General features: G+C 45.1%; 1 protein-coding gene and 1 long non-coding RNA gene across 4 annotated transcripts; one reads left to right on the forward strand and one right to left on the reverse strand.

Moving 5' to 3' along the window:
- The first annotated feature begins 862 nt into the window (after positions 1-862).
- On the forward strand, positions 863-11,372 carry CCDC32 (coiled-coil domain containing 32). 3 transcript variants are annotated; one of them, XM_027066951.2, is made up of 4 exons: positions 863-994; positions 2,836-3,086; positions 7,272-7,428; positions 10,420-11,372. In XM_027066951.2, the coding sequence occupies exons 2-4, from the start codon at positions 2,843-2,845 to the stop codon at positions 10,556-10,558; spliced, it is 540 nt and encodes a 179-aa protein (XP_026922752.1). In that variant the 5' UTR covers positions 863-994; positions 2,836-2,842; the 3' UTR covers positions 10,559-11,372. The 3 variants fall into 3 exon arrangements, with proteins under 3 accessions (XP_026922752.1, XP_026922753.1, XP_026922754.1); XM_027066952.2 differs by having other exon boundaries at positions 915-994; positions 2,831-3,086; XM_027066953.2 differs by lacking the exon at positions 863-994 and adding an exon at positions 1,395-1,539 and having other exon boundaries at positions 2,831-3,086.
- Positions 6,225-27,418, reverse strand: LOC113601785 (uncharacterized). The gene is made up of 5 exons (XR_003423045.2): positions 27,015-27,418; positions 24,081-24,259; positions 20,345-20,428; positions 11,528-11,615; positions 6,225-7,488 (listed from the first exon to the last, which is right to left on the reverse strand). It is a non-coding gene; the product is annotated as an uncharacterized LOC113601785 (long non-coding RNA).

Genomic DNA, 27,418 nt, shown 5'->3' on the forward strand with positions numbered 1-27,418 from the left:
TATTACTCAGCAATCAAAAAGAATGAAATCTTGCCATTTGCAACTACGTGGATGGAACTGGAGGGTACTATGCTAAGTGAAATTAGTCAGAGAAAGACAAAAATCATATGACTTCATTCATATGAGGGCTTTAAGAGACAAAACAGATGAACATAAGGGAAGAGAAACAAAAATAATATAAAAACAGGGAGGGGGACAAAACAAAAGAGACTCATAAATATGGAGAACAAACTGAGGGTTGCTGGAGGGTTTGTGGGAGGGGGGATGGGCTAAATGGGGAAGAGGCATTAAGGAATCTACTGAAATCAGTGCTTCACTATATACTAACTAATTTGGATGTAGATTTTAAAACATAAAAAATAAAGTTAAAATGTGAAAAAAAAATAAATAAAACGTTAAAAAATTTTTTTAAAAGAAAAAAAAAAAAAGAAAAAGCTTCATAACTTGGCTAATAGGGCCTGGGTCTCCTGTGAGAATAAGAAAAGTAGTCGCCTCCATTCCCATCTGAGCTGCTGAAGTACTCTAATTTGGGTAGCAAAGGGCTGAAATTTTCACAGACAAAACACCAACCCAGAGAATTGCCGAGGAGGTGAATTTCCTCAGGGAACCAAGAAAACTCAAAAGGCCTCGGCAACTGGGCTTCCCCTATCCGAGAAGGTGATGGCGGAAGGCGCTGTCCGCGCGCCAGGAATGCTCAGATGCGCGTGGAATCTACCTGCCCCAGGCAAGTTGGAGCCAAGGCCAAGTGACTGCCCTATATCCCGGCAACAAGTCCCGCCTACCTCTTTCTCTCTCTCAGCCCCTCACTTCCTCACTTAGCCGACTCCCCTCAACCAATCGACGCACAGAACATCGTCAGGTTGGGCGGTGGTTGGAGGACTCCCGGGATCCATCACTCGGAGACTCCACCCCCCCCCCCCCCCCCCCATTTCTTCACAGCCTTCAGCGACGGAACTGAGCCCAGCGTTTGTGGGCTGCTGGGCAGGCGGTTGCGGTAGGTGAAGAGGGGCAGGGGTACCTACAGTTTTAGATCCTCGGTCCGGGTCCTATCCCGGGATACCACAGAGGAGCTTCGGGGCCTGACTCGTATTGCCCAGCCAGTTCTTGAGGTCAGAGTGACGGAGGCCCGGGTCTGGACACTGGCATTGCCGGCTCTGTTCTGGACTTCCTAGAGAGAAGGGGGGAGGACTGGGGCTCCGGTGCGAGCAAAGTTTTGGTTTGGGTGGGTTCAAGCGACTTCGGGATGGGAGTGGAGGTTCACTGGGACCCCGGCATCAATTCATCCAGAGCCTCTGTGACATTTCTGCCCCTTTTACTTCTGGGCCCTTGCGCTGGCTGGGCTCTATCCTGGAATTATTCAGACCTTACCCCAGGCAACCTTCCTAATCTCAAAGGTCCTTCCTGAAGGAGGGTGTCAGCCCAGGCTGTAAGACTAGATAGTTATGAAAGCCCCAGCAGCGAGGTATTGGATAAGAACATGGATTTTGGAGCGGCAGAGGTGTGGCTTCCAATCAAGGAATCACCATAGATGTCAGTAAGGTACCCTAGACTTTTGTTATCCTTCTGATCCTCGGTTTCTTCATCTGTGAAGTGATGGAAATGCCTCTTCCAGTGTTTCTGACTATTAAAATAAGAACTTATAAAATAAGGTATATAGTCCAGCTTCTACATGTAATGAGCACATGGGGCTTTGCATATGACATTACTCTCTGACAGTATTTTCCAAACAGCATTTTTATTATCCTCATGTCTATGGAACTGTGCAAGGCCTTTGGTTCATGTCCTATTGAAAACAGAATTTAATTGGCTGAGGACAGAGTGGTTGCATTTTGGAGATCTTTGGAGCAAAGTGCAGAATATTTGTCTCCACTGGAAATGTCCTAGACATTTCTTTGTGTGTGTGCGTATGTGTGTGTTAAAACACACATAATGTAAAAGGGCCCATTTTAACTGTTTAAAAAATTATTTTTTAAAAAAAATTATTTATTTACTTATTTAGGGAGAGGGAGAGTGAGAGGGGAGGAGGGAGAGAGACCAAATAGTCTCCATGCTCAGAGTGGAGCCCAACTTGGGTCTCAATCCCACGACTGTGAGACGGTGACCTGAGCTGAAATCAAGAGTTGGACACTTAACTGAGTGAGCCACCCAGTGCCCCTAAAATTTGTAAATTTTTATTTTTAGAGAGTGTGAGTGGGGGAGAGGGGCAGAGGGAGAGAGAATTCCAAGCAGGCTTTGTGCTGTCAGCTCTGAGCCCAATGGGGGGCTTGATCCCATGACTCTGGGATCAGGTACCTGAGCCGAAACGAAGAGCCAGACACTCCACTGACTGAGCCACCCAGGCGCCCCTCATTTTAACCATTTTTAGATGTACAATTCAGTGGCACTCACGTGGGTGTGCAACCATCATGATTATCCGTCTCTAGAACTTCCCACTGAAACTCTGTACCCATTAAATGTAACTCCCATTTCCCCCCTCCCCCACCCCCTGGCCACCACCATTCTATTTTCTGTCTCTGTGAATTTGACTGCACTAGGTACTTCTTACAAGTGGAATCATTTGATATTTGTCCTTTTGTGTCTGGCTTGAGAAATTTCATTTTTAAAAACAAACTTTATTATGAAAACAACTGGAATGCCGAGCCAGAAGAGGAACCCAATTGCCCTTTTGTCATCTTTATATCTATAACATAGGAATCTAATAAAAGACATTTTAAGTTTAGAGAAACTTCTTAAAAGCCTATTACCTTCCTTCAGTAGGTAAACAAATATCTCAGTACTGCATACTTATGCTGTATCCTTAGAGCCAGTCCTTACAGTTCTGTTTTTCCAGCTCAGATTCCAAATGAAAATGTTTGAGAGCGTTGACTCTACAGCTACAAAATCTGGCCCTGATCTTTGGGCTGAAATCTGTTCCTGTCTGCCAAATCCTGATCAAGAAGATGGTGCCAACAATGCCTTTTCAGACTCCTTTATGGATTCTTACCCTGCAGGCACAGGCCAGAGGGAGGCCCCAGATTTTGCTGATCAGCCAGCTACAAAGCCTTGGGCTCCCTTGCAGGATTCAGAAGTGTATTTAGCATCTCTAGGTGAGTTAAATTACTTTCTTTTATGTTTTTAATCATAAGCTGGTGGTTTTAAGGAAGCATGTTAAAGTTACATCAAACCTGTTTTTTTAACATGTATTTTTTTAATGCGTATTTATTTTTGAGAAAGAGAGGGAGACAGAGCGAGAGTGGGGGAGGGGCAGAGAGAGAGAGGGAGACACAGAATCTGAACCAGACTCCTGACTCTGGGCTGTCAGCACAGATCCCGACATGGGGCTCGGGCTCGAACTCACAGACTGCGAGATCCTGACATGAACCGAAGTCAGATGTTTTAACTGAGTGAGCCACCCAGGCGCCCCTCAAACCTGGTTTCTAATCTTAATTATTATTATTATCATTTTGTATTATTATTTTATTTATTTATTTTTATTTATTTTTATGTTTACTTTTGAGAGAGAGAGAGAGACACAGAGTGTGAGTAGGGGAGGGGCAGAGAAAGAGAGAGAGAGAGAGAATCTGAAGCAAGCTCCAGGCTCTGAGCCATCAGCACACAGCCCTATCTGGAACTCAAACTCACAAACCGTGAGATCGTGACCTGAGCCGAAGTCGCTTAACCAACTGACCCACCCAGGTGCCCATTATCATAATTTTTTAATGTTTATTTATTTTTGAGAGAGAGAGAGACAGTGTGAGTAGGAGGAGGGACAGAGAAAGAGGAGAGAATCCCAAGCAGGCTCCGTGTTGTCAGCACTGTGCCGGACACAGGGCTCAATCTCATGAACTGTGAGATCATGACCTGAGCTGAAATCAAGAGTCAGCCGCTTAACTGACTGAGCCACCCAGTTGCCCCTTTAATTAGTATTATTTTTAGTCCTCACCACATGGATTTGTCAGATATAATCCTAGGGGGTTTCAGGTTGGTTGTTGGGAAGGAGCACCCTTTTCCTTGTATATCCCTTAAAACTGTCTTTGTTACCTCCTGCCTCTGACTGTATCATCTGAATTCTGCTTCATTTCTTGCCATTCTGTACAATCCTCTTGCCTACTATTGGTGGCCCATATATTCAGATAACTCAAAAGTGTCAAACATTATGCCATCCTGAAAGAAAAGGGCATGGCCCCAGAGCTGCATTTGGATTTCTGATGAAACTATTATATTGAAAAATTGTTGTACTAAAAAACTGTTGTATTAAATAGGTTGATTGTTGGAATGGGACCATGTTGACATAAAATTCAGTCTACCTCTTGTTAGTTGTTTAATTTTGAAAATATTTCCTGAATACATCTTCTGTCCTGTGGCCTTAAGTATTAATATTTAGAGAGACTCCAAATACAGGAAAGAGATTCAGATTGTCCCATGCAAGGGGAAAGAAAAATATCAGTCTAGGGCAGTGACTGCTTTAGAATTGTGGTATCCTTTTATTATTAAACACCCATGAGATTCATCTCTGTGTCACAAAACCAAACCTAGGAATAATTATTTAAGAAAGGAAAGGCAATTCAGGAAGAAGCTTTTGAGGAAGGACAGAAAGAAGAGTCAGAATAGCGTTTACAGGATCTGTAAGAAAAAGATATGAGAGAAACACAAGAGGAATGATGGATAATGAGAAATATAAGGGTGTAATGTGAAATTTATCGGGAAGCCACCAACGTTAGGATAGTAATACTTGCAGCCTGCAGCCCTGGCCAAGGTTGTTGACAATTGTGTTCTTTTTTTTTTTGAGATAGAGGGCACAAGTGAGTGAGGGCAGAGAGAGAGAAGGAGAGGGAGAATCCTATCAGGGGCAAAGAAAGAGGGAGAGAGAAAGGGGCTCACCCGGGCTCATGTTTTACCCAAAGCCAGACTCGAGCTCACCTGATGTTGGACTCAAACTCACGAACTATCGTGGCCTGAGCTGAAATCAAGAGTCAGATGCTTAACTGAGCCGCCTAGGTGTCCCACACAATTCTGTTCAGTGGTAGTCAGAACGATGATAAGGAGAAGAAGCAATCATCTGAGAAAGCTGGAGAACCACATCCTGCAGCTTGTTGGTACTCTGTGCCCAGGAGATGTAAGCAACTTTAATGGATTTGGTGATGATTTGATTGGTCAAGACTGGTTTTGGAAGTTAAAACTCCACTGATCTTTTCTAAAATCAGTTAAGAAGATGATTAAAGGGTTCCTGGCTGGCTCAGTCGGTAGAGCATAGGACTTTTGATCTGGGGGATTGTAAGTTTGGGCCCCATGTTGAGTGTAGAGAATACTTAAAAATAAAATCTTGAAAAAAAAAAAGATGATTAAAATTTCATTCTCTGAGGAAGACAGGAGCCATTTCTGTGCCTATGGCACAGTCTGGGAGACATTGGCAGGCAGACTTGGAGTATGCAGTGGTATCTATTTCTACCTGCCCAACTTAGATCACAACCGATTAGGGACTCAGCACACTCAGCGAGGGGAAGACTTTGCCAGCCCAAAAGAGTACCTTCCACCTTGAGAACCAAGGCCAGATAATACATTGTTTTTATTGCCAAATAAACCTATATCAAAAAGAATCCACTAAGAGCACCAATTATAAAACCTTAGCCAGCTCATGGGGCGCCTGGGTGGCTCAGTCAGTTAAGCGACTGACTACAGCTCAGTTCATGATCTCATGGTTTGCGACTTTGAGCCCCACGTCGGGCTCTGTACAGACAGCTCAGAACCTGGAGCCTGCTTCGGAATCTGTGTCTCCCTCTCTCTCTGCCCCTCCCCCACTCACACCCTGTCTGTCTGTCTGTCTCTCTCTCTCTCAAAAATAAATATATTTTTTAAAAGTATTAAAAAAAAAAAACTTAGCCAGCTCAGTGTGAGATCTACATAATTCTTTTCACATCCTCAAGGAGGCAAAAACTCCTCAAATATTTAACTTTTATCAATTGCAGGTTTTTTACATGGGCGAGCTCTTGGTGGTAACTTGCAGCAACAAAAGGTGGTTATTGCTTTGATCTGTGGATGGCAGATGATGTGGCCTGTTTAGAAATGAAAACAGAGGTGCCTGGGTGGTTCAGTTGGTTAAGTGACCAACTCTTGATTTCAGCTCAGGTCACGATCTCACAGTTTGTGAGATAGAGCCCTGCATCAGGCTCTGAGCTGAGCCTGCCTGGGATTCTGTCTCCCTCTCTCTCCCTGCCCCTGCCCTGCTCTCTCTCTCTCTCTCTCTCTCTCTCTTTCAAAATAAATAAGTAAACATTTAAAAAAAAAAAAAAGTGAAAACAGGGGGCTCCAGACTAGCTTAGTCGGAGGAATATGTAACTCTTGATCTCGGGGTTATAATTTCAAGCCCCACATTGGGTGTAGAGATTATTTAAAATAAATAAATAAAATTTTAAAAAGAAGAAATGAAAACAGGATTGCAAATCATAAAGTTTCTGTTTGGGTCTCGGCTTGATATTATTCCCCACTCCCCCCTCCAAAAGGCCATCATTGACACATTTATTATAGTTGAAGGCAAGACTGAATTAAAGCAGAAGGCAAATGGTGATACTGTTCCTTCTGTTCTTCAGTTGTTCAACAATTACACTTAAAATGCACAGAAGAATAAGTAAACATCTATCATCAGGAAGCCATGTAGACCATTCGTTGGAATTAGAAGATGTTTGTTTTTATAAGGTCCCAACATCCAGGCCACAAGTTGAGTAACTGTAAAAAACGTTGGGAGATTTTCTTTTATGAAGAATTTAATCACACATAGAGATCTTCAAGGTCTCTGATTATTGAGTTCCCATCAAGTCAATTTTAGTGTCTAATGAACCATTGGATCTTTCATTATTTTCTCTAATTCTTTCTCCTGAGGTTTGGAAACTACTTCATGTCATTGTAACAAAAAGAAAAACCACTTACTCCTCAGAGAGACTATATTCAAGGAGTTGACACATGTCAAGCCAGGGAAAACAAGTAATTCCTTAGAGAGATACCTGCTGGCTTCTGTGATTTCAAAGAAGACATGCCACTGATTTATTTATGAGAGCCTATGGCTTTTTCCCTTTCTGGGGTTAAATGTTTCTTTGATACAATCCAGAGTTAAGACATTGTGAAGGAAAAAGAAAAATGTACATTTCCCTGTACATGTCCTCAGAAAAAATGAGCTCTTTTGCAGGGAGTGTGAATATACTCATCAGTGAGAGAATTTTTGAGTTGTCATGTTGCATTTTAGGTTTATTTCATTTTATACTCACTTTCCTTGTTAACTTCTCCTCATCTGTTTTTAGAGAAGAAACTGAGAAGAATCAAAGGTTTAAATCAGGAAGTAACTTCTAAGGACATGCTTCGAACCTTGGCCCAAGCCAAGAAGGAATGCTGGGATCGATTCCTCCAGGAGAAGCTAGCATCAGAGTTCTTTGTGGATGGATTTGATTCTGATGAGAGGTAATTGGTTCTCAGTCCAGTTCCAGGTGACAGTATTTCACTGAGGGCATTTCTCTTTCTCTAAAGAATTCAGGGAGAGTGACATTTGAGTCGAGATATTGGTTAATATCAACATCAGCTTTTCTGAGCTCAAAACTCATCCTTTTTTAAGGTTGCTCTCTTTGGTCTTGGTCCAGTAGCAGATTTTTGATAGTATTTTTGCAAAAAAGCAAATACCCCACCTACATCTTGATCACAGATTGGACAGAATTGAGGATAAAGCATTGTCTTCTTCCAAGTATACAATGTACTTGAGAAAGTAGTACCCAATTATCAACTGGAACAGTATCTTACCTGTAACTCCCTATTGCCTTACAGAGTTTCTATCACCTTGTAGGCATTCAAATTTGTATAGACTGAATTTGTATAGCATGAATTTCCTAAGCATCTACTGTGTGAAGGCACTGTGCTTGATGCTATGGGGCTGGGGGTGCTGGGGCAGAGGGGAGATGTAAATAAATTTTAGAGATCCCTTTTTTTTTCCTTTGGTCCCCACAACTATTTGGAGAGAGATGACAAATACATATAAAGATGAACCTAACAAAATAAGGCAGCATAAGAAAAGAGCCGGGTGAGTGGAAGTGACAGAGCATGCTTTGGGAGTTCAGAGACCACTGAGCTCCCTGTGGGCTCTGGTGTTTGTGCCAGAGAAGAAGGCAGGACTTGAACAGTATCTTCAGGGGGTGGCGGATGCAGAGAGGAGGAGACGGCATCCTGCCACAAAGAGCTGCATGGTGCCCAACACCCGGGAGAGTCGCTCTGCCACTTACTGGCTCTGTGTCCTTAAGGAAGTAACCTGTGTGTGCCTCAGTTTCCTGCTTTACAGAGCAGGAATAGTAACAGGAATATGTAATAGTAATATGCTTTCCAGGAATAGTAACTCTTACCTCTTGGGTTGTTATGAGGGTTAAATGAGTTACTGTGTATAAAGTGCTTAGAACAGACCTGGCCCCTGGTAAGTACTATATAAGTGTTAGCTATTATCATTGGTCTTGATGGAATTTTAAAGTTCAGTAAGAAATTATTCAAAAAAAATTGGTGAGGGAGGTAAAAACCCAAATTTGAAACAAAAGGTCTTAGGAAACATGACCTAAGTTTGCAACATACCATTAACATTGATTTTAAAAAGCCCCATGATGTCAGATGAAGCTATGGCTGCTGAAATCGTGGACAGTAGGGAAATAAAACTTGATAGTTACATTTTACTTTTTTTTCTAAGTTTGTTTATTTATTTTTGAGAGAGAGAGGGAGAGCATGGAAAGGGCAGAGAGACAGAGTGACAGAGACAGAGAGAGAGAGAGAATCCCAAGCAGGCTCCTCACTGTTAACGAGTAGCCCGATGAACTCATGAGCTGTAAGATCATGACTTGATCTGAAATCAGATGCTTAACCAGCTGAGCCACCCAGGCGCCCCTACATTTTGCTTTTTAATTTGCAAAGTGCTTTTACTTACATTATCTTAAATATTGCATTAGCGTGCCCTTAGATTGTTCAGAAATCATGTGGCATCTAAAGTCAGGCCAACTACCTACCCTCTGAGGGTTCAGAAAATAAAACACATGTTGCTTTTTTCTGTCTCTAAAGACTCAATCCCGTTGAGCCTTCAACTGCCCCAAACACAAAAGACTTGAAGATGTACACATTCCCAACACACTAATAACTTGGTATTTGATTCTTGCTCCCCTTGAATGTTTGCCTCCTCTCCAATTCTGAGAAGAAAAGACAAAATTTTCTCCTATGTGATTCTCAAGTAGGAATTCTTTTTCTCTGAAATCAGATCAGCACCAAGGCTCAAGGTCATGTTTCTGTGTTTATCAATACCTAAAATGATATGATGTTCCCTTTTCTATAGAAGCAGTTGAAACAATTCTATGAAAAGTGTTGTAGATGAAGATTAAAGGCCCCTGGAGTACCTTAGTCCCGTGAGCTGTGGGCACTTGTTCCCAAGCTCCATCTGTGGGAACACGTCTTTCTATCAGTGTTAGAACAAGCACACCAGAAATAGACTTGCATTTATTTGCAGACTTCAACATTTATGATTTAAACAGAGGCCATTTTGTAGTGGAATTGTGTGGTTCTTCATGTACGTGAAGGCCAGGTAGGTGACCCTCATCATGGCATGCTTTTGGTGCAGGAGTCATGGGCTGAGAAATCCTGTTGTCTACACCAGGATTCCCCCATTTTAGGTGTCTCAAATCTGCTGGTGATGGCTTTACTTCTGGGCTCGAGACTTTGGGCTATTTAAGAGCATAGAATAAGGTTTATATTATTTGTGGTCATTTGTAGTTTACCATGAGTATCTAATAAGCTTTAGAGTGGAGGATCTTGGGTAATTAAGGAAGGTGGGAGGGGGCACTTCCCCTCTCTGCACAGATGCAAAGGAAAAAAGAGCCCTCTGGCATAGTGGCTATTTCTTTGTGGGAGAAATTGCTGTGCAGATGTTTCCATCTTGAGGACTTGCTATAGGATGAAATAAACAAACAAAAAACCCACAAAAATGGTGCTTACTGCAACTAAGTGCTGTAAGTATAATCGAGTCTCAGACTGCCTCAGGTATAGGAGATTTCAAGATGCTCCACTAATAGTTTGGTATTTATTTGAACGTTTCCTCCCTCTGACAGTTTCTCTCCACTCCAGTTTTGAGGAAGAAAAGACAGGACTGAGACATAAGCTCTTCAGCTATTCTCGTCAAGCCTTCTGAGGCTCTGCATTTGAAGGGGCCTGGTGCTGCTTATAGCCAAAGTGCCCACTAGGGGGTAAATTATGCCGCTGAGCTGCCAGGATGCACAGCTGTCAGAGGAAGATCGGGCGTTCTCCCGTTAGCAGTGAAAAACAATTGTAGGAAGAAATTGGTGGTGGGCGGGAAGGCAGCATTTGAGTAACTGAGATAATCATTAAGTGATTAATCAGCCAGGTCTGATGCGGCCACCCTTTTCTCCTGCTTTCTCCTAGCACCTTGGAACATTTCAAGAGGTGGCTCCAGCCAGATAAAGTAGCCATCAGTACAGAGGAGGTCCAGTATCTGATTCCTCCAGAGTCCCAGGTTGAGAAACCAGTGGCCGGGGACCAGCCAGCAGCCGCGGAACAGTAAATTGCACACACGCACACCAAGCAGCTGTCTTGGGTCCAGAGGGAACAGCGGAGCAGCAAGGAGAAATCTTAAGGAGGGAGGGTAGCCCACGCTCCCACTCAACAAAGCAAGCAGCTGTGGGCCCCTGAGGACTGGCTTGGGGCTGGCATGTGTGACTGTCCTGGATAAAGTGACTGACCCAGCACATGCTGGATCAAAATACCACTTTCCTCTGTGTCTCACACCTTGCCTGAGCCCTGTTGCTACAGGTGAGAAGTCTGCTAAGAATCTAGTGAAGGAGCAAGTATGAAAGTATTTGGAGAAACTGATATCCTTGTGTAGAATATATAAGCTCAGTGAGCCATATTTTTGCTTGCCTCTTCTGGATGTTCCTGCCTGTATCCCAAGTATTTCTTTGGTTAATTGTCAGTGGTAAGTGAGGCCAAGGAGAATCAAATCTGCCTCCTTGGATCCACACCCCATGTGGGGCTCCTCTAAGTTTGTAATAAATATAGAGACTTTAGGAAAAGAGGCCGCACTTTTCCTTTGTCTGATTTGTTCCTTGTGGAGAAGAGGGACAACAGTGTGACAACTTGAGTGTTTGTGTGTATATGTATATTTTTTTATTTCATGCATGGTTTCTCCCCTAACTTCCTCTTGCACTTAAAAAGGGCCAAGCTTCAAATTAGACTTGTAAATTTGGTGTTGGTATTTGACACCCCTTCTGAATAGTTCCAAGCTTCTTGCGGCAGCTTTCCTGGCTGAGCCTGTGCTTCCCTGTTTATAGTGTTCATGTTCAGTCCATGTTGTCTACATAAAGCTTTTCTGATGAGAATAGCTGTGTGTGTGGTGCTGTTGAACTGCTTCTCCCCCAGAGAGATGCTCCCAGTTAGTGGGGAGGTAAAGACAAGTATTTGACCATGCAGGAGACCTGAGAAACTTTGCAGCCTTCTATTTTTGACATGAGCCCTCTGACAAGCCAAACCTCACCTCGGTGCTCTTAGGGTAGGATTCTGTGGCCAGATTTCTGCAGCTCTGACTCCATGGAGCTTCTTCCCGGGTAACAGGTTTCAAATCCCTAATGATGGAACAGAGTGACCATAAAAATCTTCAGAGAACATGTAGTCATATCTAAATCAAGTATTTGCACTGTCAAAGGATGGGAATCAACCAGATAATTCCATGTATTTGCTGAATTATATGAATTTAGGGGGAGGTGGCAATTTCCAGATATATTTTCCTTCTTTAAAATTGATAATGGGGGCACCTGGGTGGCCCAGTTGGTTGAGTGTCTGTCTCTTAATTTGGGCTCAGGCTGTGATCCCAGGGTGGTGGGATCAAGCCCTAGGTCTCTCTCTGCCCCGCTCCCCCCCCTCTAAAAATAAAAAGAAAAATTTGATTAATGGTATTAGCTTTATTCCTACTGCTTTTTAAAAAATGTTTACTTATTTTTGAGAGAGAGAGAGCGTGAGCAGGGGAGGGGCAGAGAGAGAGGGAGACAGAGAATCTGAAGCAGGTTCAGAGCTGTCAGCACAGAGCCCAACGTGGGGCTAGAACTCAAGAACTCTGAGCTCATGACCTGAACCAAAGTTGGACGCTTAACCGACTGAGCCACCCAGGTGCCCTCTACTGCTTTTTACTTTTATTTTTTTTTAATTTTTTAAATTTTTTCCTCTACTGCTTTTTAATAGTAGGATACCTTTGACATAGAGAGCGACTGTCTGTGGTCCCCAAACACTTTGGGGAAGGCAGACACTTAACAGTCATCTGGCCCTGGACTGAGCTTGCAAGTTTCTGTCTCTGCCTGGGGTTCAGGTGCTGGACCACACTTCCTACGGGGCCATCTGATGGCTCTCATTGGATAGATTTTTTTTTTTTTTTAAAGACTGAGTTTTCTTTTCCCTTCATGGTAAACAAAAATGACTCTTTCTCAAGTAACAACAATTTAAGAAAAAAGCAATAAGGTCCCAAAACACCCTCCTAAAGATCAGTCAATCATCAGAGAATGTATCTGCACCAGAAAATAGTGTTTTTATAGTTCAGTCAAGATTCTAGCTTTGCCTTTTCCCTACCTCCCATTTCCTAAGAAACAGAAATTTTAGTATGAGAAGGTGGGAAATTGAGTTAGAGGAACTGAAGTGGAGTTAGAGGAACTGCAGGACTGGAAGGCTTTTAGCCTCACGTGAAAATCTGGGTGAGGTATGGGATGAAAGTCCTAGATCTTCAGCTACCTGCTCACTTTACTCTTTAAAAATTTTTTTTACATTTACTTATTTTTGAGAGACAGAGCACAAGTGGGGAAGGGGCAGAGAGAGAAGGAGACACAGAATCTGGAGCAGGCTCCAGGCTCCGAGCAAGCATTTAGCACAGAGCCCGACAAGGGGCTCAAACCCACGAACCATGAGATCATGACCTGAGCTGAAGTCAGTCACTTAACCAGCTGAGCCACCCAGGCGCCCCTCGCTTAACTCTTTAATAGAGGCAGATTTCCACAGAAGGGAGTTCAGCGAGTTGCAACTATGGTTTCTTTTCTTCTTTTTTTTTTTTTTTTAATTTTATTTTTGAAAGAATGAAAGCACAAGCGGGGGAGGGGCCAAGGATCCAAAGTGGGCTCCTCGCTGACAGCAGTGAGCCCAATGCAGGGCTTAAACTCAGGAGCCATGAGATTACAACCTGAGCCAAAGTTGGGCTCTCAACCAGCTGAGCCACCCAGGTGCCCCACAACTATGGTTTAGAGGTGACAACTTGAGTGATGGCTCTTAAAACAAGTGAAGCACAATTTACCAAAAAATTTAAGTTTTTATTTATTTGTAATCTCTACACCCTATGTGGGGCTCAAACCCACAAACCCAAGTTCATCCTCCAACTGAGGACGCTCCTCCAACTGAGCCAGCCAGGCACCCCATAGCGAAACCAAATTTGATACTAGCTTCCAAAGCTAGTTTTTTAATATAGACTTAACTTAGACTATTAAAATGGTACTAAATTTGAATCTAAGAGTCTCGGGTGCTATCTTTATCTGCCTTGTGGCTTACTGTGTGATCACAAGTCAAATGATCTCTTTATATTCCAATTCTCTTTCAGAAATTGGACTAAGTGTAGGAAAAATTCTACTGGCCAGAAACGCTGATCTTTTTTCTTTGACCCTGGAAATTTCCAAGGAACTCCAGTTAGCACTTCCTCAAATCAGATTTGAGTTGAGAGGGCTCCCTAAGTGAAACAGAGCAAAGGGAGCAATATTTAATGCTAAACCACAGAGCCAAGGGAGGACAACTTGTGCCAATAGGGCAAAGCAGAAATGATGTGGCATACCCAAAGAAGGTTGGGTTAGAGCCAGGGAGGAAAGGTAAGTGACTGCCACACTGTTCTCTCCTGCCACATGGCACGCTCATCACCCAGGGCTTTGGTAGGATCAGGGCTGGAATGGCACAGGCTTGCATCCAGTACCTGTTCCAGAAATAGGCTCTGGATGTAGGGACAGCAAGTAAACAAACATCCCGCCAGCTGTTGCTGAGGTGTGCCTCTCCCAGGCAGGCCTGCCCACCAGGACTGTTGCTGGAAAAGGGAAAACGCCCTGGGGCCACTCCCTGGCCCTGCCTTGGAGTGGCTCCCCGAGATTAAGAAAAGCTCCAGCCACATGAAACAGGCAATATTTTCCTGAAAATTCCAAACCATCCCAGCCAGCTTTGTCCCTACTTGAGTTATAAGATTCAAGACAGGACACTGCCATAGCAATCTTAGGTCTGTGGGAGAGTTGTTTACTTGAACCCAGAAGTGGATTATTTCAGGCACGGATTCATTCACCTAGCCAATATTTGTTGAGACCCTGCACTGTGCATGGTGGTGAATAAAGCGAAACCACATCTTCCCACACAGTGATGGAAGGAGAGAGATGGCCTAGCTAATTAGTGCTGTCATCACTGGTGCTGCGGAGTCAAGACGTAAGCACAGGGAGCTTTAGAGCGTGGGGAAGAAGATAGGAGAACCCTAGGCCGGTCAGGGTGGGAAGTAGGAGAGAGGCTGTGTTAGGGAAGCCGAGTCCAGAAAAATGAGTAGCAGTCAGACCATGAAAATAGAGGGAGAAGAACATGGGGACAGAGAAAAGTCCCAGAAGAGGAAAACAGCATGTACATTGGCCTAAAGGCAAAAGAAAGTTTGGAGACCAGAAAGTAGTTCAGTGTAGCTGGAGCATGAAGGACAAAGGAAGAAACATCCAAAGGTGAGGTTGGGAAATTAATAAACAAGGCCAGGTATGAAGGGCTTCCTAAGCCATGTTAAGGAGCTTGGGTTTTATTGTGGGGACAAGGAGATAATGGGTCATTTTAAGAGGGGTAGTGACAGGATCAGATTTGCATCTAGAAAGATGCAAGCTATGGTTGCCATGGGTATGACATGATTATACTGATTAGGGGAGCACAGATTCACACTTGGCAATGATATGTCTATATGAAATAATGCAATTGATGGCTTGTGGTCTTATTTTTATTTTCTAGCTTGATTTCTTTGAAGCTATTGTTTCACGATTACAGAACAAATAGAGTCATGGTTGGCAGACCTCAGAGGTGGCCATATCAACATAGCACGTCCCACCCTTTCATCTTAAAGTATGATGGGGACATGCCTCTCTTGGGATGTTGGGTCAGCACTCCCTCCCCTTGAACCTGGGTATGACTATGTAAGTGCCTTGCTAATCGAGTACAGCACAAATAATGTGACTTCTGAGGCTAGGTCATGAAAGCACTCCTCTCCCTCTCTCAACATGTACCTTGGTAGTTCTGAGCCAGCATAGAAGATGTCTGGCAACCTTGAGGACACCATACTATAGAAACGCCATGGAGAGACAGAGGGGCTGGCTCTCAGCAGTTTAGCCCCCAGCATGAATCTTCCCACCCAGGCATCAGACATGTGAGAGATTCAGATGATTTCAGACCCCAGCCTTCAAGCTACCCCAGTTGACACCAGGTGGAACAGAGACAAGCTGTCCCTGAGAAGCTCTGCAGATTTATGAACAAAATAAATGCCGTGGTTTAAGCCATTGGGTTTGGAGCTGGTTTGTTACACGACAATAGGTAACTGGCACACCATGACCTACGTTTCGGATTTTATGTAGCTAATTTCAGGTATTTTATTTTTCAGTCCCTTTTAGTTTCTAATGGTTACAGAATTTTAATACTTAATTCTGGATGCAGTATGGGGAGGAGCAAAATTGGATGCAGGGGCCAGCTGTGAGGTGACTGCGGTTGTCTAAGAAAGAGATGACTGACCTGAGGACTTTCATCTCCACTTAGGGTAGAGAATCCTGCAAGAAAATGCCACTCCCCTGCCCGGGGATGAGAAATAGCCGAATTATCTACAAAACCGTAGCTTTTCTTGAGTCTGCAGGAAGCTGAGGTCACAAGACAATGAAATAAAGCCTCTTCGAGGAGAGAGAGACACACGTGAACAGTCTCAACTTTAGCAGAGCACGGAAGAAAGAGGTGGCCATCATACAAGTGGGTAAGAAGAAATCAACAAAAACTTTAACAAAAGCTAAAAGGCTACACATGGGCTAGTGTGTCAGTTTAGAATAGCTGGAGACTATTCCAGACACAGGAGAGTTTGTACTCACAGTGTTTTTCCAGAGGCCTCCCTGGAGGTTCAGAGAAAAACTGGGAGCTGGGCAGGAAATGGGAGAGGGCTTTCCTCCCTGGTGGTGCAAGCATGCAGAAGTTGATTAAGGCAGCTGCTTGGCAAAGGCAAAAAGCCTCAGCTGCTTCCAGAATCCCTCTCTTAAGCAAAAGCCTTAAGCTGCTAAGGAAGAGGCAACAGATTCTTGCTTTAGGGGGAGTAATGAAAGCAAAACTCACCTGCTTTGGGGTGAGGAGTAAAAACATTTCTGTCCTTCTTTGCCACAGGCAAAGATCCACTGCTCTGGTGAGGAAGAATGGAAGCAAAATCCCTCTATCCCAAAGGGAGAAGCGGGCAACTATGGGGCTGAGGATTCAAGCAAGGGTCTGCTCTGTTGGGGGAGCGGGCAAGAAACTGGCCACAAAAACCAACTGCAGATAGTAAGGCAGAATTTGGCTTTCTGAGGGAACAGGGGCAGAAATAATGAGAAAGCCTCACTCCTGACCTTGGGATGTGCCTGAGACTAAAGCTGAACCAGGATAACAGAGACGCACCCCCTCAACCCACCCCCACTGCGTGTCTTACCCCTCCAGGAGCCTGGCTCCACATGACAAGCAAGAGCACTCCACTGCTGGTGTAGGGCAGGCATGCAGGGATGGTTGAGGTCCGTGGAGCAGGAACCCAGAAAAATCCTCTGACACACCAGTCCACACTCTAAGCAGCCCACTACTAGAGGGATTCAAAGCCTGTGATGCACTAAGGTAATGGTGGGAACAACATAGCCCAAACCCTGCCTGACCCCGAACTAAACAGACTCAACCCTCAGACCAACAGAAGAGGCATGGCCACTTCCAGACATAAATACCATTTACCTCAGTCTCTACTGTTTACATGCGATGGGCATTCAATAAAAATTTATGACGGATATGAAAAAGAAGAAAAATAAAAATCCATCGTCAAAAGTTACAGAAATCAGGGCACCTGGGTGGCTCAGTCTGTTAAGCGCCCGACTCTTGATTTTGGCTCAGGCCGTGATCTCATGGTTCATGAATTTGAGCCCCACGTGGGGCTCTGTGCTGGCTGTGCAGAGCCTCCCTGCTTGGGATTCTCTCTCTCTCCCTCTGTCTCTGCCCCTCCCCTGCTTGCTCTTTCTCTTTCTCTCTCAAAAAAAAAAAAAAAAAAAAGTTACAGAAATCAACAGAACCAGATTCACAGATGACACAGATTTTGGAGTTACCAGATAGGGACTTTAAAATAATAATAACTAATATGTGAAAAGGTCTAGTGGGAAAGGGTGGGCAACTTGCATGAACATTTAGGGAGTCTTGGCAGAGACACAGAAACTATGAGAAAGTCCAATGCAAATGCTAGAAATAGGCACTCCTGGATGGCTCAGTCAGTATAGCATCCTACTCTTGATCCTAGGGTCGTGAGTTCAAGTTCCGTGTTGGGCACGGAGCCTACTTAAAAAAAATGCTAGAAATAAAAAACATGATACCAGAGATGAATTCCTTCAACAAGTTTTTCCATAGTAGGTACAGCTGAGGGAAAAAAAAAAAAAAACAACAAACCAATGAACTTGAGAGAGGTCAGTAGAAACCATCCAAGCTGAAACACAAAGAGGGGCAAAAGGGAGTGGGAGTAAAAAAAGAAAACCAAGCTTCTAAGATCTGTGGGAAAATATCAATCAGTCTGATATACGTGTAATTTGAGTCCCAGAAAGAGCGAATGGTGCGGAAGAAATATTTGACGAGATGATAGTAACGCAAACGAGGATGTGGCTCTGAGCCTAGAGAGAAGTGGATAAAGGAAGCATTTGGAGGGGAAGAACCACTGGAACTCAGTATCCTAGTGGAATGAAGTGTGAGAGAGTAGGAGTGGAGCCTGACACCTGGGTTTGGCATGAGGGAGTGTGGGGTGGCTAGCAAGTGGTGTTGCTGGGTTTGGAATTTCTAGCCTGGCTTAGCTCTCCAAAGCCTGTGCTCCTTGGATGCACCACACTGCCTCCTATAGGCTGCACTGGAGCGACAGGTGGGTGGGTCTCTGCTCCTTGAGGCCCCACCCTCCAGCTGGAGGCCATCTTAAGCGGTGGTACTTCCCACCATGAGTCAATGTGTGGCTGAGATATACTCATCTCCTGGCATTCTCCCCACCTCCTTTTCCCAAGTGCTACAGGTCACAGATTGTTCGGAAGTAAAGTTTTTCTCTTCCCAAACAGACAGACTCTTTGCTCCCTTCATGCTGACCTGATCCACTTAAAAAAATCAGTTATTTTGCAGATAAGCAGGGAGGGAGGAGGCAGAGATAGGTAAGAGGGATGGTACCTATGTGGGCATGCATGTGTGCACAGGTAAGGAGATGGGTTACTGAGAGTGTATCATCATTTTATTTTTTCCTTTATTGTATTGTATTTATTAGTATTATTTTTTAAATAGGCTCCATGCCCAACATGAGGCTTGAACTCCTGACCCTGAGATCAAGAGTTGCATGCTCTATCTACTGAGCCAGACAGGCACCCTGAGTTTTGAGCATTTTAAAGAATAGAACCAGGGAGCCTGGGTGGCTCCATCAGTTGAGCATCTGACTCTTGATTTTGGCTCAGGTTGTGATCCCAGGGTTGTGGGATCAAGCCCCACATTGGGTTCCACACTGAGCGTAGAGCCTGCTTGCGATCCTCTTCCTCTCTCTCTCCCCCTCTCACATGCCCTTTCTCTCTCTAAAATAAATAAATAAATAAATAAATAAATAAAGACCACTTTTGGTTTTTTATCTTATGTCCTTTTTGGATGAGATTATCTATTATTTTGAGAGAGAGAGAGAGAGAGAGAGAGAGAGAGAATGAGTGGGAGAGGGGAAGAGACAGAGGGAGACACAGAATCCGAAGCAGGCTCCAGGCTCTGAGCTGTCAGCACAGAGCCGGATGTGGGGCTTGAACTCATGAACCGCGAGATCACAACCTGAGCCAAAGTCGGCCGCTTAACCGACTGAGCTACCCACGTGCCCCTGGATGAGATTATCAATTGGTATCTCAGCAGAATGCCAAGGTGCAGCATAGCCTTCAGCAGAGCATCTGGTCAACTAAATCATGAGATCTGGGAGACAGGATGGAAGGTGTAGGTTGGATTAGAGTACAGTAGTGTAAGTTCTTAGTTGTTTGAAAAACCATCTAAAAATTGTACTCATTGACTAATAAACTGACACGATGCTCATATCTTGTTTGTTTCCTTTTCTTCTTCTTCTCCCCCTTCTCCCCTACCCCCTCCTCCCCTCCTCCTCCTTCTTCTTCTTCCTCCTCACTCTGCTGAGATGAACATTTTTATTAATGATTTGGATAAGTGCATAGAAGACACCCTTACCAAAAGTGAGAGGATAGGTAATTGACTGACCAACAGAATCAGACTCTAAATTTTTGTAGACTGAAATGATGGGACAAAGTATGAAATCTAATAAGGATAAATATGAAGCCCTTTGTTTAGGATTTAAAAAGTAACTACACAATTAGAGGACACAAAAAGAACTGTGTATTAGTTTGTTCTAGTAACAGAAGACAGACTCAATCTAGATTAAACTATAAAGGGACATTGATTGATAAGGACAGAAGTAGAGCTGGCCTCAAGGTCATCTGGATCCAAATACTCAAGTAATATCTTCAATCTCTTCTTTCTTTCACTCTTCTCTATTTCTTTGTGTGTAGGTATAGCAGATATAGACCTGGGGGTTCTTTACATCATCCCAGCTTAGCAAATCCAGCCCTTCCAACTCCATATAATAAATCCCAGGGAAGGATTCTGATTGGCCTGGCCTGAGTCACATGCTAATCATCAAACCAATTGCTGTGACCAGGGAAAGGACTGGCTTTCATTGGCTGAGCCTAGGTCATGGGCCAAAACCTATGACTAGAGGCACAGGGTACCGTGGTTGGCAATCCCACCAGAACCATTTGAAAATGGGAAGCGAGAGAGAGTTGCTGTTAACTGAAGAAAAGCAAAAGGGATGCTGAGAAACAAAACAACAGATGTTCAATGTCTTTACAGTTCAGTTGAGTCCGTAGTGTTGTGTACCTGCCAAAGTTTATAATTCTAGGAATCAATAGTGGAAATGTACTTAGGGCTATAATAGTATAAAAATAAATTCTGCACTGGCCATACGACTCTGAAGTATCATTTGGGCACTATGAAAGAGGAACACTGACAAACTCACAGTGCTGCCTGGAGTAGGGGTCCAGAGTAAGGAGGCCCAGAAGATCATCTCATTTGAAGAAAGGTCAAGGCAATAAAATTTGGCCTGGAAAGAAAAGATATGATAAACATGGTTGGCCTTAAAATATTTGGAGGAGTCTTGAGCAGAAAAATGAAACACTGACATACAAAGGACAAACTAGGACCACTGGGGGTAAGTTTCAGGGAGAGCAATCACAATTCAGTGTAAGGTAAACTTTCTAATAGCTGTCCAATAATATATGTTCAATCAGGCATCAGAGATATTGTAAAGGGATTCCTTTATTTCATAGAAAGTTGGATCAGGTGACCCCTAAGGTCCTTTCCAGTTATGAAAGTCTATGGTTGTCCATCAGAGATCTACAGGTGCTTGCTGCTAATAAGTCAGCCCTGGACTCCGCAAAATCTTGGAGGAGGAGATGTTGAGCTCTTTAGATGATAATGACCTCCTTAGATGATAATGACCTCTTCCAACAAACATCTGATCACTTACCAACAATCAGTCAGAGGCAGAGCTCTCCAACAATTCTTATCTTAGCCCAGCCATGTGGGACAGACTTTTTGGCAGGGAAGATCACAGAAAGACAGCCCTTGTGCTATTTTATGTCTTCTGAACACATACTATCAGACAAGGTCTTGGATGTAGACAGTTTATTTTAGGGGGTAGGCAAGAATAATGGAGTAAAGAGAATGAGATGGTGAAGGGTCTAGTGAGTGGTTCCTTGTGGGTAGTTAGGGCTCAGTCCCTCTGGGATCACTCTGAGGCGCATAAAAGATCACGGCTCAGAATTTCTCCCACTGAGCGATGGGGAAATATGGCTATAATTCCACCAGTCCCCATCCCTCAGTGGTTGAGGTTTGTCTTTTGGGAGTGTTAATCTCCTACTACTTCTAGGCTGCCCTGCAGAGGCTGAGAAAAGCCTCCCACAGAGAAGGAGAAGGATGGTCTATTAGGATTCCTGGACCCAATTCCAATGGGGGTGGGTCGGGTTCTCACACACACAGCACCAAGCAATTCTCATACATCAGCAGGGTGTCCAAGAATTCAACTCAATTCGGACACTATCTTCCTGGAGATGGCATCAGATTCACAAGTTAAGGGTTCAGTCCCACAAAATTGCCTCCCACCCCCTATTTCAGATGCCAGTCCTCAGGCTGTTATTTGTTCTTCTGACCAACTGGCTACAGATTGGAGGTTTCAACTACCTCTTCCTTAGGTTCAATTAATTTACTAGGGTGGCTCACAGAACTCAGGGAAACACTTAACATTTATTTATCAGTTTATTAAAGGATGTGATAGTCAACAGTCAGATGAAGAGATACATAAGGTGAGGTATGAGGAAAGGGCACGAAGCTTCCATGCCCTCTCCAAGCACACCATTCTCCATAATCTTCATGTGTTCACCAATTCCAAAGCTCTCCCAACTCAGTCCTTTTGGGTTATTATGGAGGTTTCATTGCATAGTCATGATTGACTGAGTCATTGGCCATTGGCTGATTCAGTCTACAGTCTCCCCTCCCCAGAGGTTGGGGCGAAGGTGGGAGTAGGACTGAAAGTTCCAACATTCTAATCACAAAGTTGTTCCTCCTGGAAACCGGCCGCTGCCTTTGGGTGGAGTCTATAAGTCAACTTCAGTAATTACAAGACACCCTTTTCACCTTTATGGCTGTGAAGTATTTTCAGGAACTGTGGATGAAGACCAAATATATCTGAGAAAGATACTTTAGTCATCTGAATGACTAAATATACATTTCTTACAAGTCATTATATCATAAATGGGAAACTGTGAACATGTCCTGGAACTGTCCATCACAGCCTCAGTTGGACATAGAGGTGGGCTGAAGGGATGTGGGGTAGGGCATCAACAACATCTGCCACAGTCCCTTTTCCATTCAGTCCGGGACCTATCTTCCAGGGACAGCATGGGACCTTTGATTTTCACATTCTAGCTTCTGTGGCCCAAGGAGTTTTCCAAGTTGGCTAATTCAGCATAGCCTTATCTGATGTCTACCCACAGCTATGTTGAGCTGAAGTCTCCCTTCTGGGCCAAGTTTCCTCACTGGGCTGTCTGCTCTGAGGCTACCAAGGCACTAGGCTCTCTAGGCTGCCACCTGTTCTATTCTACACCCACATGTGAGCCTGGAACATGGTGACATTAGGGATACTGGTTGTACTGTTCATTCTACAATGGTCAAGGACAGAACTGGTTGGAGGCTGGATGGGCTCCAAGTTTCCTCTGCTTATGGGCTATTATTTCTTAAGAAGAAAAGGCTAAGAATGACTGAGAATTCACAGACCCTGAGAGACCTCACTCAAAGCCTTAGAGACACTTCTAAGATAGGAAATTAATGACCTAATGTTGGAGGCAAAATTCCTGGCCAGCCCTGGAGGACCAATCCTAGTTGGTCTGTGACTCCAGTTAGTGCTCCTCTGGCCTCCTGGGTGAGCACTCCAAACACTCCCCTCCCCTATTCCTCTCACCCTCTTACCCCTGCATTCCCGACCAGTACTCAGTCTTTCCGGTCACCCCTTCTCTCCTCCTTCATATTAGTTAACTGCCCCCTGCCCAGGGGCTACGTCACTTCTGATGGTCATACTCAAACTCCCTAATTTTGCCTCATTTCTTACCATCCTACTCAGTGCTCTAATACCCATTCCACCACCTGGGAGAAAGGAGGCTGAGCTGTAGGTATTTGTGGTGAGTTTGGGGTGAAATGGAACCAAGGGCCTCCCTAAGGCAAGGAGGGGCTGGGTGTGGGTGTGTGCTGGGGTGGGGTTCAACTTCACCATTGTTAGCTTAGGGCAAGGCAAATGGATGGCAAATGTGACCCAGCCAGAGAAAGAGCCCGGCCAGCAAATCACCTGAGATCCCACCTGAGACCTTGGGGAGGTGAGACAAATACTGGATCTGAGCCCGGCTCAGGACAAGGCACTTTACTGGGATGGAAGCAAGGCAGTGTGGGCCAACTCCTGTCACAACTGTCCCCTTTCCCCTCTCTGCCTCCCTCAGGCCATCTCCATTACTCTTCAGTGGGGGCTTCTCTCATCCTTGTTGTCATGAGTCCCCTGTGCCTCTCTTTGTCTCTTTTCTTGTTTCTGTCTCAGACTTTGCTGTGCTTTGTTCATCATCCCTCAGTCCTGCATCACTGAGACCCTGTCACCATCTCACTTTTTTTGCCTCTTCACATTCTCTGGGTCTCTAAATATGCCTTATTTCTCTTTGTCTCTGTCGGTGTGTGTGCCTCTGACTTGATCTGTTTTTCTATATCTGTCTGTCCATATTCCCAGAAGACCTATAACTCCAGAACAGCTGGCTGGAGTGGCTTTTCTGAGAACGGAGCCTGGGACAGCCACCCAACATGCTGAGTAGAGGTGGCTAAGGACATTTCCAGCCCAGGAGTCGTCATGGTAACAGCCAGGGCGGGCCAGGCAGGGGACGTGCAGAACCACGTGGGCTTGACCTTTCTGTGGTGTCACGTTTGAGCGGGAGCTGGGGAAAAACAGCAACAACTGCTTCCCTCTGGCCCAGCCCTGGGGCTTCCAGGCTGGGCTGAAAGGAGAGAGGGAGAGAGGAAGAGAGAACTGGGACAGCTGGCAACAGAGCGCGTGGACAGATGCGTTAGCCAGAGCCATCCAGAGAATCCGCTGGAGAGCGGGGCGAGCACAGGCACGCACACACAGCTCCGGGTCGTCACCGAGACTCCCATTGTGAACTGACCTGTGGAGGGCACCAGACATCACTGCTGCAGGCTCAGCTCGCGCTTCTCCAGCCTCCGCTCTGGGTAGGTGGTTAGTAAAGGTCAGTCCCCCACACTCAGAGCTCCCCTCCACACTCCTTCAGATCAAATGTCACTTTTTCCATATTGCAAAAGCCTCTGTTGCTCTAAAGAAAATATGCTAAAAGAAAAAGGAACCAAATGATTCTTTCAAAAATAGAAATATTATAAATGCAAAAGTCCAAAGAAAGATACTCAAAATAAAAGGCAATCCTCCCTCTACTTCCCCCAGCTCTGAAGTTCCCTCCACCGTTGCTTCCCATGCCTGTCAAGTCAGGGGGGAGAGACGAGGCTGGGTCCCAGATCCACTTCTCTGACAAGGGCACAAGAAGGGAAGCCAGATATTTTGTTTCCCATGTGTGAAGGAGGCTTGGACTCACAGCCCTCCTCCCCGTCCAGATATACCCGTTCCACTCCTTACACCTCTCTCCTACAGGGCAGACATACAGGCACCGGGAAGAGGTGTCCACAGGTGTCCTGTTGACCCTGCGACCTCTTAAGGGAGAGGCAAGGGGTACAGGGCAGCCTCAGGTTAGCTCTGTAGACAACACAGCTCACCTGTGGATCTCATTTCCAAACTTTTGAGCTGTGGCCATGCAAGAGATCTCAAGCCTTTTGGGAAACACTGCCTTGGAAAACAAGACCACCAGCTCAGAATGAAAACGAAGCTTGTCGTGAACGGAAAAATCTACATGCAGGAAAGTCATGAAGTGGGCACTCACCAGCCAAGAGGTGGCTGACTTAACACAGCAGCATTCCAGGCTCCTTTTATTCATCAGTCAGCCCAAAATACCCTTGGAGAACTTCATCATGTCACTCAGATAAGGAAAGGGGAAGTCTTTTGATTCTTGGGAGGAGAGGGGATGGCCATAACCCAGAGGTCATAAGCTACCATGCTTTGGGGTGCCTGAGTGGCTCAGTCGATTGAGCGTCTGACTCTTGATCTCAGCTCAGATCTTGATCTCAGAGTTGTGAGTTCAAGCCCTTCATTGAGCTCTGTGCTGGGCATGAAGCCTACTTAAAAAAAAGTTAGCATGCTTCCAAAAGGCTATTTGAAACGAGTCCTGATTGTATATATTTGAAAGTGGTCACAATGTTACTGAAGATTCAGCATTTTTGAGGCTAACCTTTCTTTCTCTGACTCATAGGTTTACATGTTTGGGAAGTGGTTGACATAACCTCTCAGTTCTGCCCCTCCAGAATCATCACTGAATACTTCTATCCCTTACCTGGGGACAGAGTAGGTTTTGGGGACCTTCAGGTACCTGTGACTCTTGGAGCAGTTGGCAGAGGACAGGAAGGAAAAGGGTGACCGCCGCCCCACATGAGGCCCAGGCTCCAGCCTAGCAACAGTCACCCCTCTCCCCTGGCTGCAGTTGCGTCCCTGTGTGAGCATGGGGCCTTTTCCTTCTGCCTAATCCCCTTCCCTCTAGCTCTGGCTTTTCTCCATCAGCCCCTCAACTCACCCCTGATCCCTCTCCTGCTCAGCACCTGGGGCTGGGACAGCTCCCCACGGATTCTGATAGTCTGGGAACATCTGTGCACCTGAAAGTGGTGTAAGCTGGGGAATGTGAGTCAGACTGGCAATTGCTCCCACCAGGCCAGCGACCCCTAGAATCCATCCCTCCTCTCTCCACTCAAGCTATGCATCAGGTCTGCCTCACCGTCTGGATCTGAATGCTCACTGCACTAGGACAGGCCATCTGCTATTTCATGCCCATGCCTTCGCTGGCTCTGTTCCCTTTGCCAAAAAGCTCTTTTCTGGTGAATCTGTGTTCTGCTTCAAGACATGACTCGATTGCCACTATACAAGCAGAGCTATCCTCAACCTACCCAGGCTACTCTGTTTCCCTTAGAATTTGTTCTTACCACTATCATAGCAGTCACATCTCTCCAAATCTGCCCCCTCCCTGGAGGGTATGCTGTCTGGAAGAGACTGGGTCATATGGATCTGTGGGTCTCCAGAACTTGGCTCAGTGTTGCTCACTCAGTATTTGTTATTGCTGTTGGTCCTCACCCAGAGTGGAGCCTTGGTCTAGGGTATGAGCCAGAGAAGGTCTCAGAAGCCTCCCCAGAAGCAATGGTATATCTGCATGGCAATGAATAGTGGGTGGCGTGTGTCATGCTGCCCCTACCTTGAGAGGCCACAGTCCCATCCTGATGCAGGTCCTGTTGTGCCAGGCTGGTTTCAAAACAGGATACTTCTCACCCCTGACAAAAGCACAGCTTTGGCCCACTGGCGCCTCATTGGCTAGAGAAGCAACACCTGGCCGGCATCTGGATGCTTCCTCCCCAGCTTTGGGCAGCTGAATCCTACAGTTATTCCCTCATTATTTGGCTTTACTGACTCCCCCTTGCTGCACTAAACAGAGCCCTGGAGAGTGGGCTCAGAGTGGGAAGAGAAGGCTGGAGGCATCCTTCGTGTCCTCCTCCCTCTCCCTCCTCCTGGCTGGCTGCAGCTGTGCTGTGTGATGGGGAGCTGAGCACAGTCTTAATTACCGCTCAGCCCTGCTCATTAGTGCCTCTGGAAGCCAGAGAAGCCCCGAGTTAGGACGTTGTGATCACAGTGGAGGCCAGGACCTCAGATTTCCCGGGTGATCACAAGTCCCATTTCTCAGGGATTGGGTCTGTGTAACTGGGGATCACTTTTTGGGCCTCCAGAGGGAGACGCCCCTCTCTGGGACGGGAAATGGGCTGGAGATGGAGAGAAGAGAGGGAAAGCTAGGCCCCCGCATGGGTTCTCGCTCGTGTGTGCACAGCATCATGGAGACAACATATGGTGGAATGTGTGAAACTCCAGTGCAATCAGAGAAAAATGAACACATGATTAAATAAACCAAATGTGCTCAAATTCAGCACATTGATGACTTACCCACCTTCTAGGGGACTTAAGCAGGGGGCATTGTTCAGCCACTCTGTTTTTCTTTTCTTTTCTTTTCTTTTTTTTCTTTTTCTGCAGTGAAATGGAAAAAAAGAACTGGAAAGTGCTGAATACTGAACAAAAGGGAACTGAGGGAAGGAGAGGAGGGGTGGACCCTGGAAATTATAAATGAATAGGCCTGCTACAATATCTGGGACAAGTCCTTCACAATACCAACTTGTAAACACCCTAGAAGATCGTATGAGATAATACGCAGGAAAGCACTTTTTGAACCGTAAAAGGCTTTAGAAATATAAGGCATTATTAGGTGATATTTCTGCTCAGTGCAGGCTATAAAATAGATGCTTCGGGGAGGCTGGAGATTTATGATAATGACTCATCACCCACAAAGTACTCGCA

This window comes from Acinonyx jubatus, chromosome B3 (assembly GCF_027475565.1).
Source record: "Acinonyx jubatus isolate Ajub_Pintada_27869175 chromosome B3, VMU_Ajub_asm_v1.0, whole genome shotgun sequence".
In the NCBI taxonomy this organism is placed as follows: Eukaryota; Metazoa; Chordata; class Mammalia; order Carnivora; family Felidae; genus Acinonyx; species Acinonyx jubatus.

Coding starts and splice junctions, on each gene's coding strand:
- CCDC32 (XM_027066951.2), top strand. CDS start 2,843: ATGAAAATGTTTGAGAGCGTTGACTCTACAGCTACAAAATCTGGCCCT. Junction 3,087..7,271: donor AGTGTATTTAGCATCTCTAG/GTGAGTTAAATT, acceptor ATCTGTTTTTAG/AGAAGAAACTGAGAAGAATC. Junction 7,429..10,419: donor GGATTTGATTCTGATGAGAG/GTAATTGGTTCT, acceptor GCTTTCTCCTAG/CACCTTGGAACATTTCAAGA.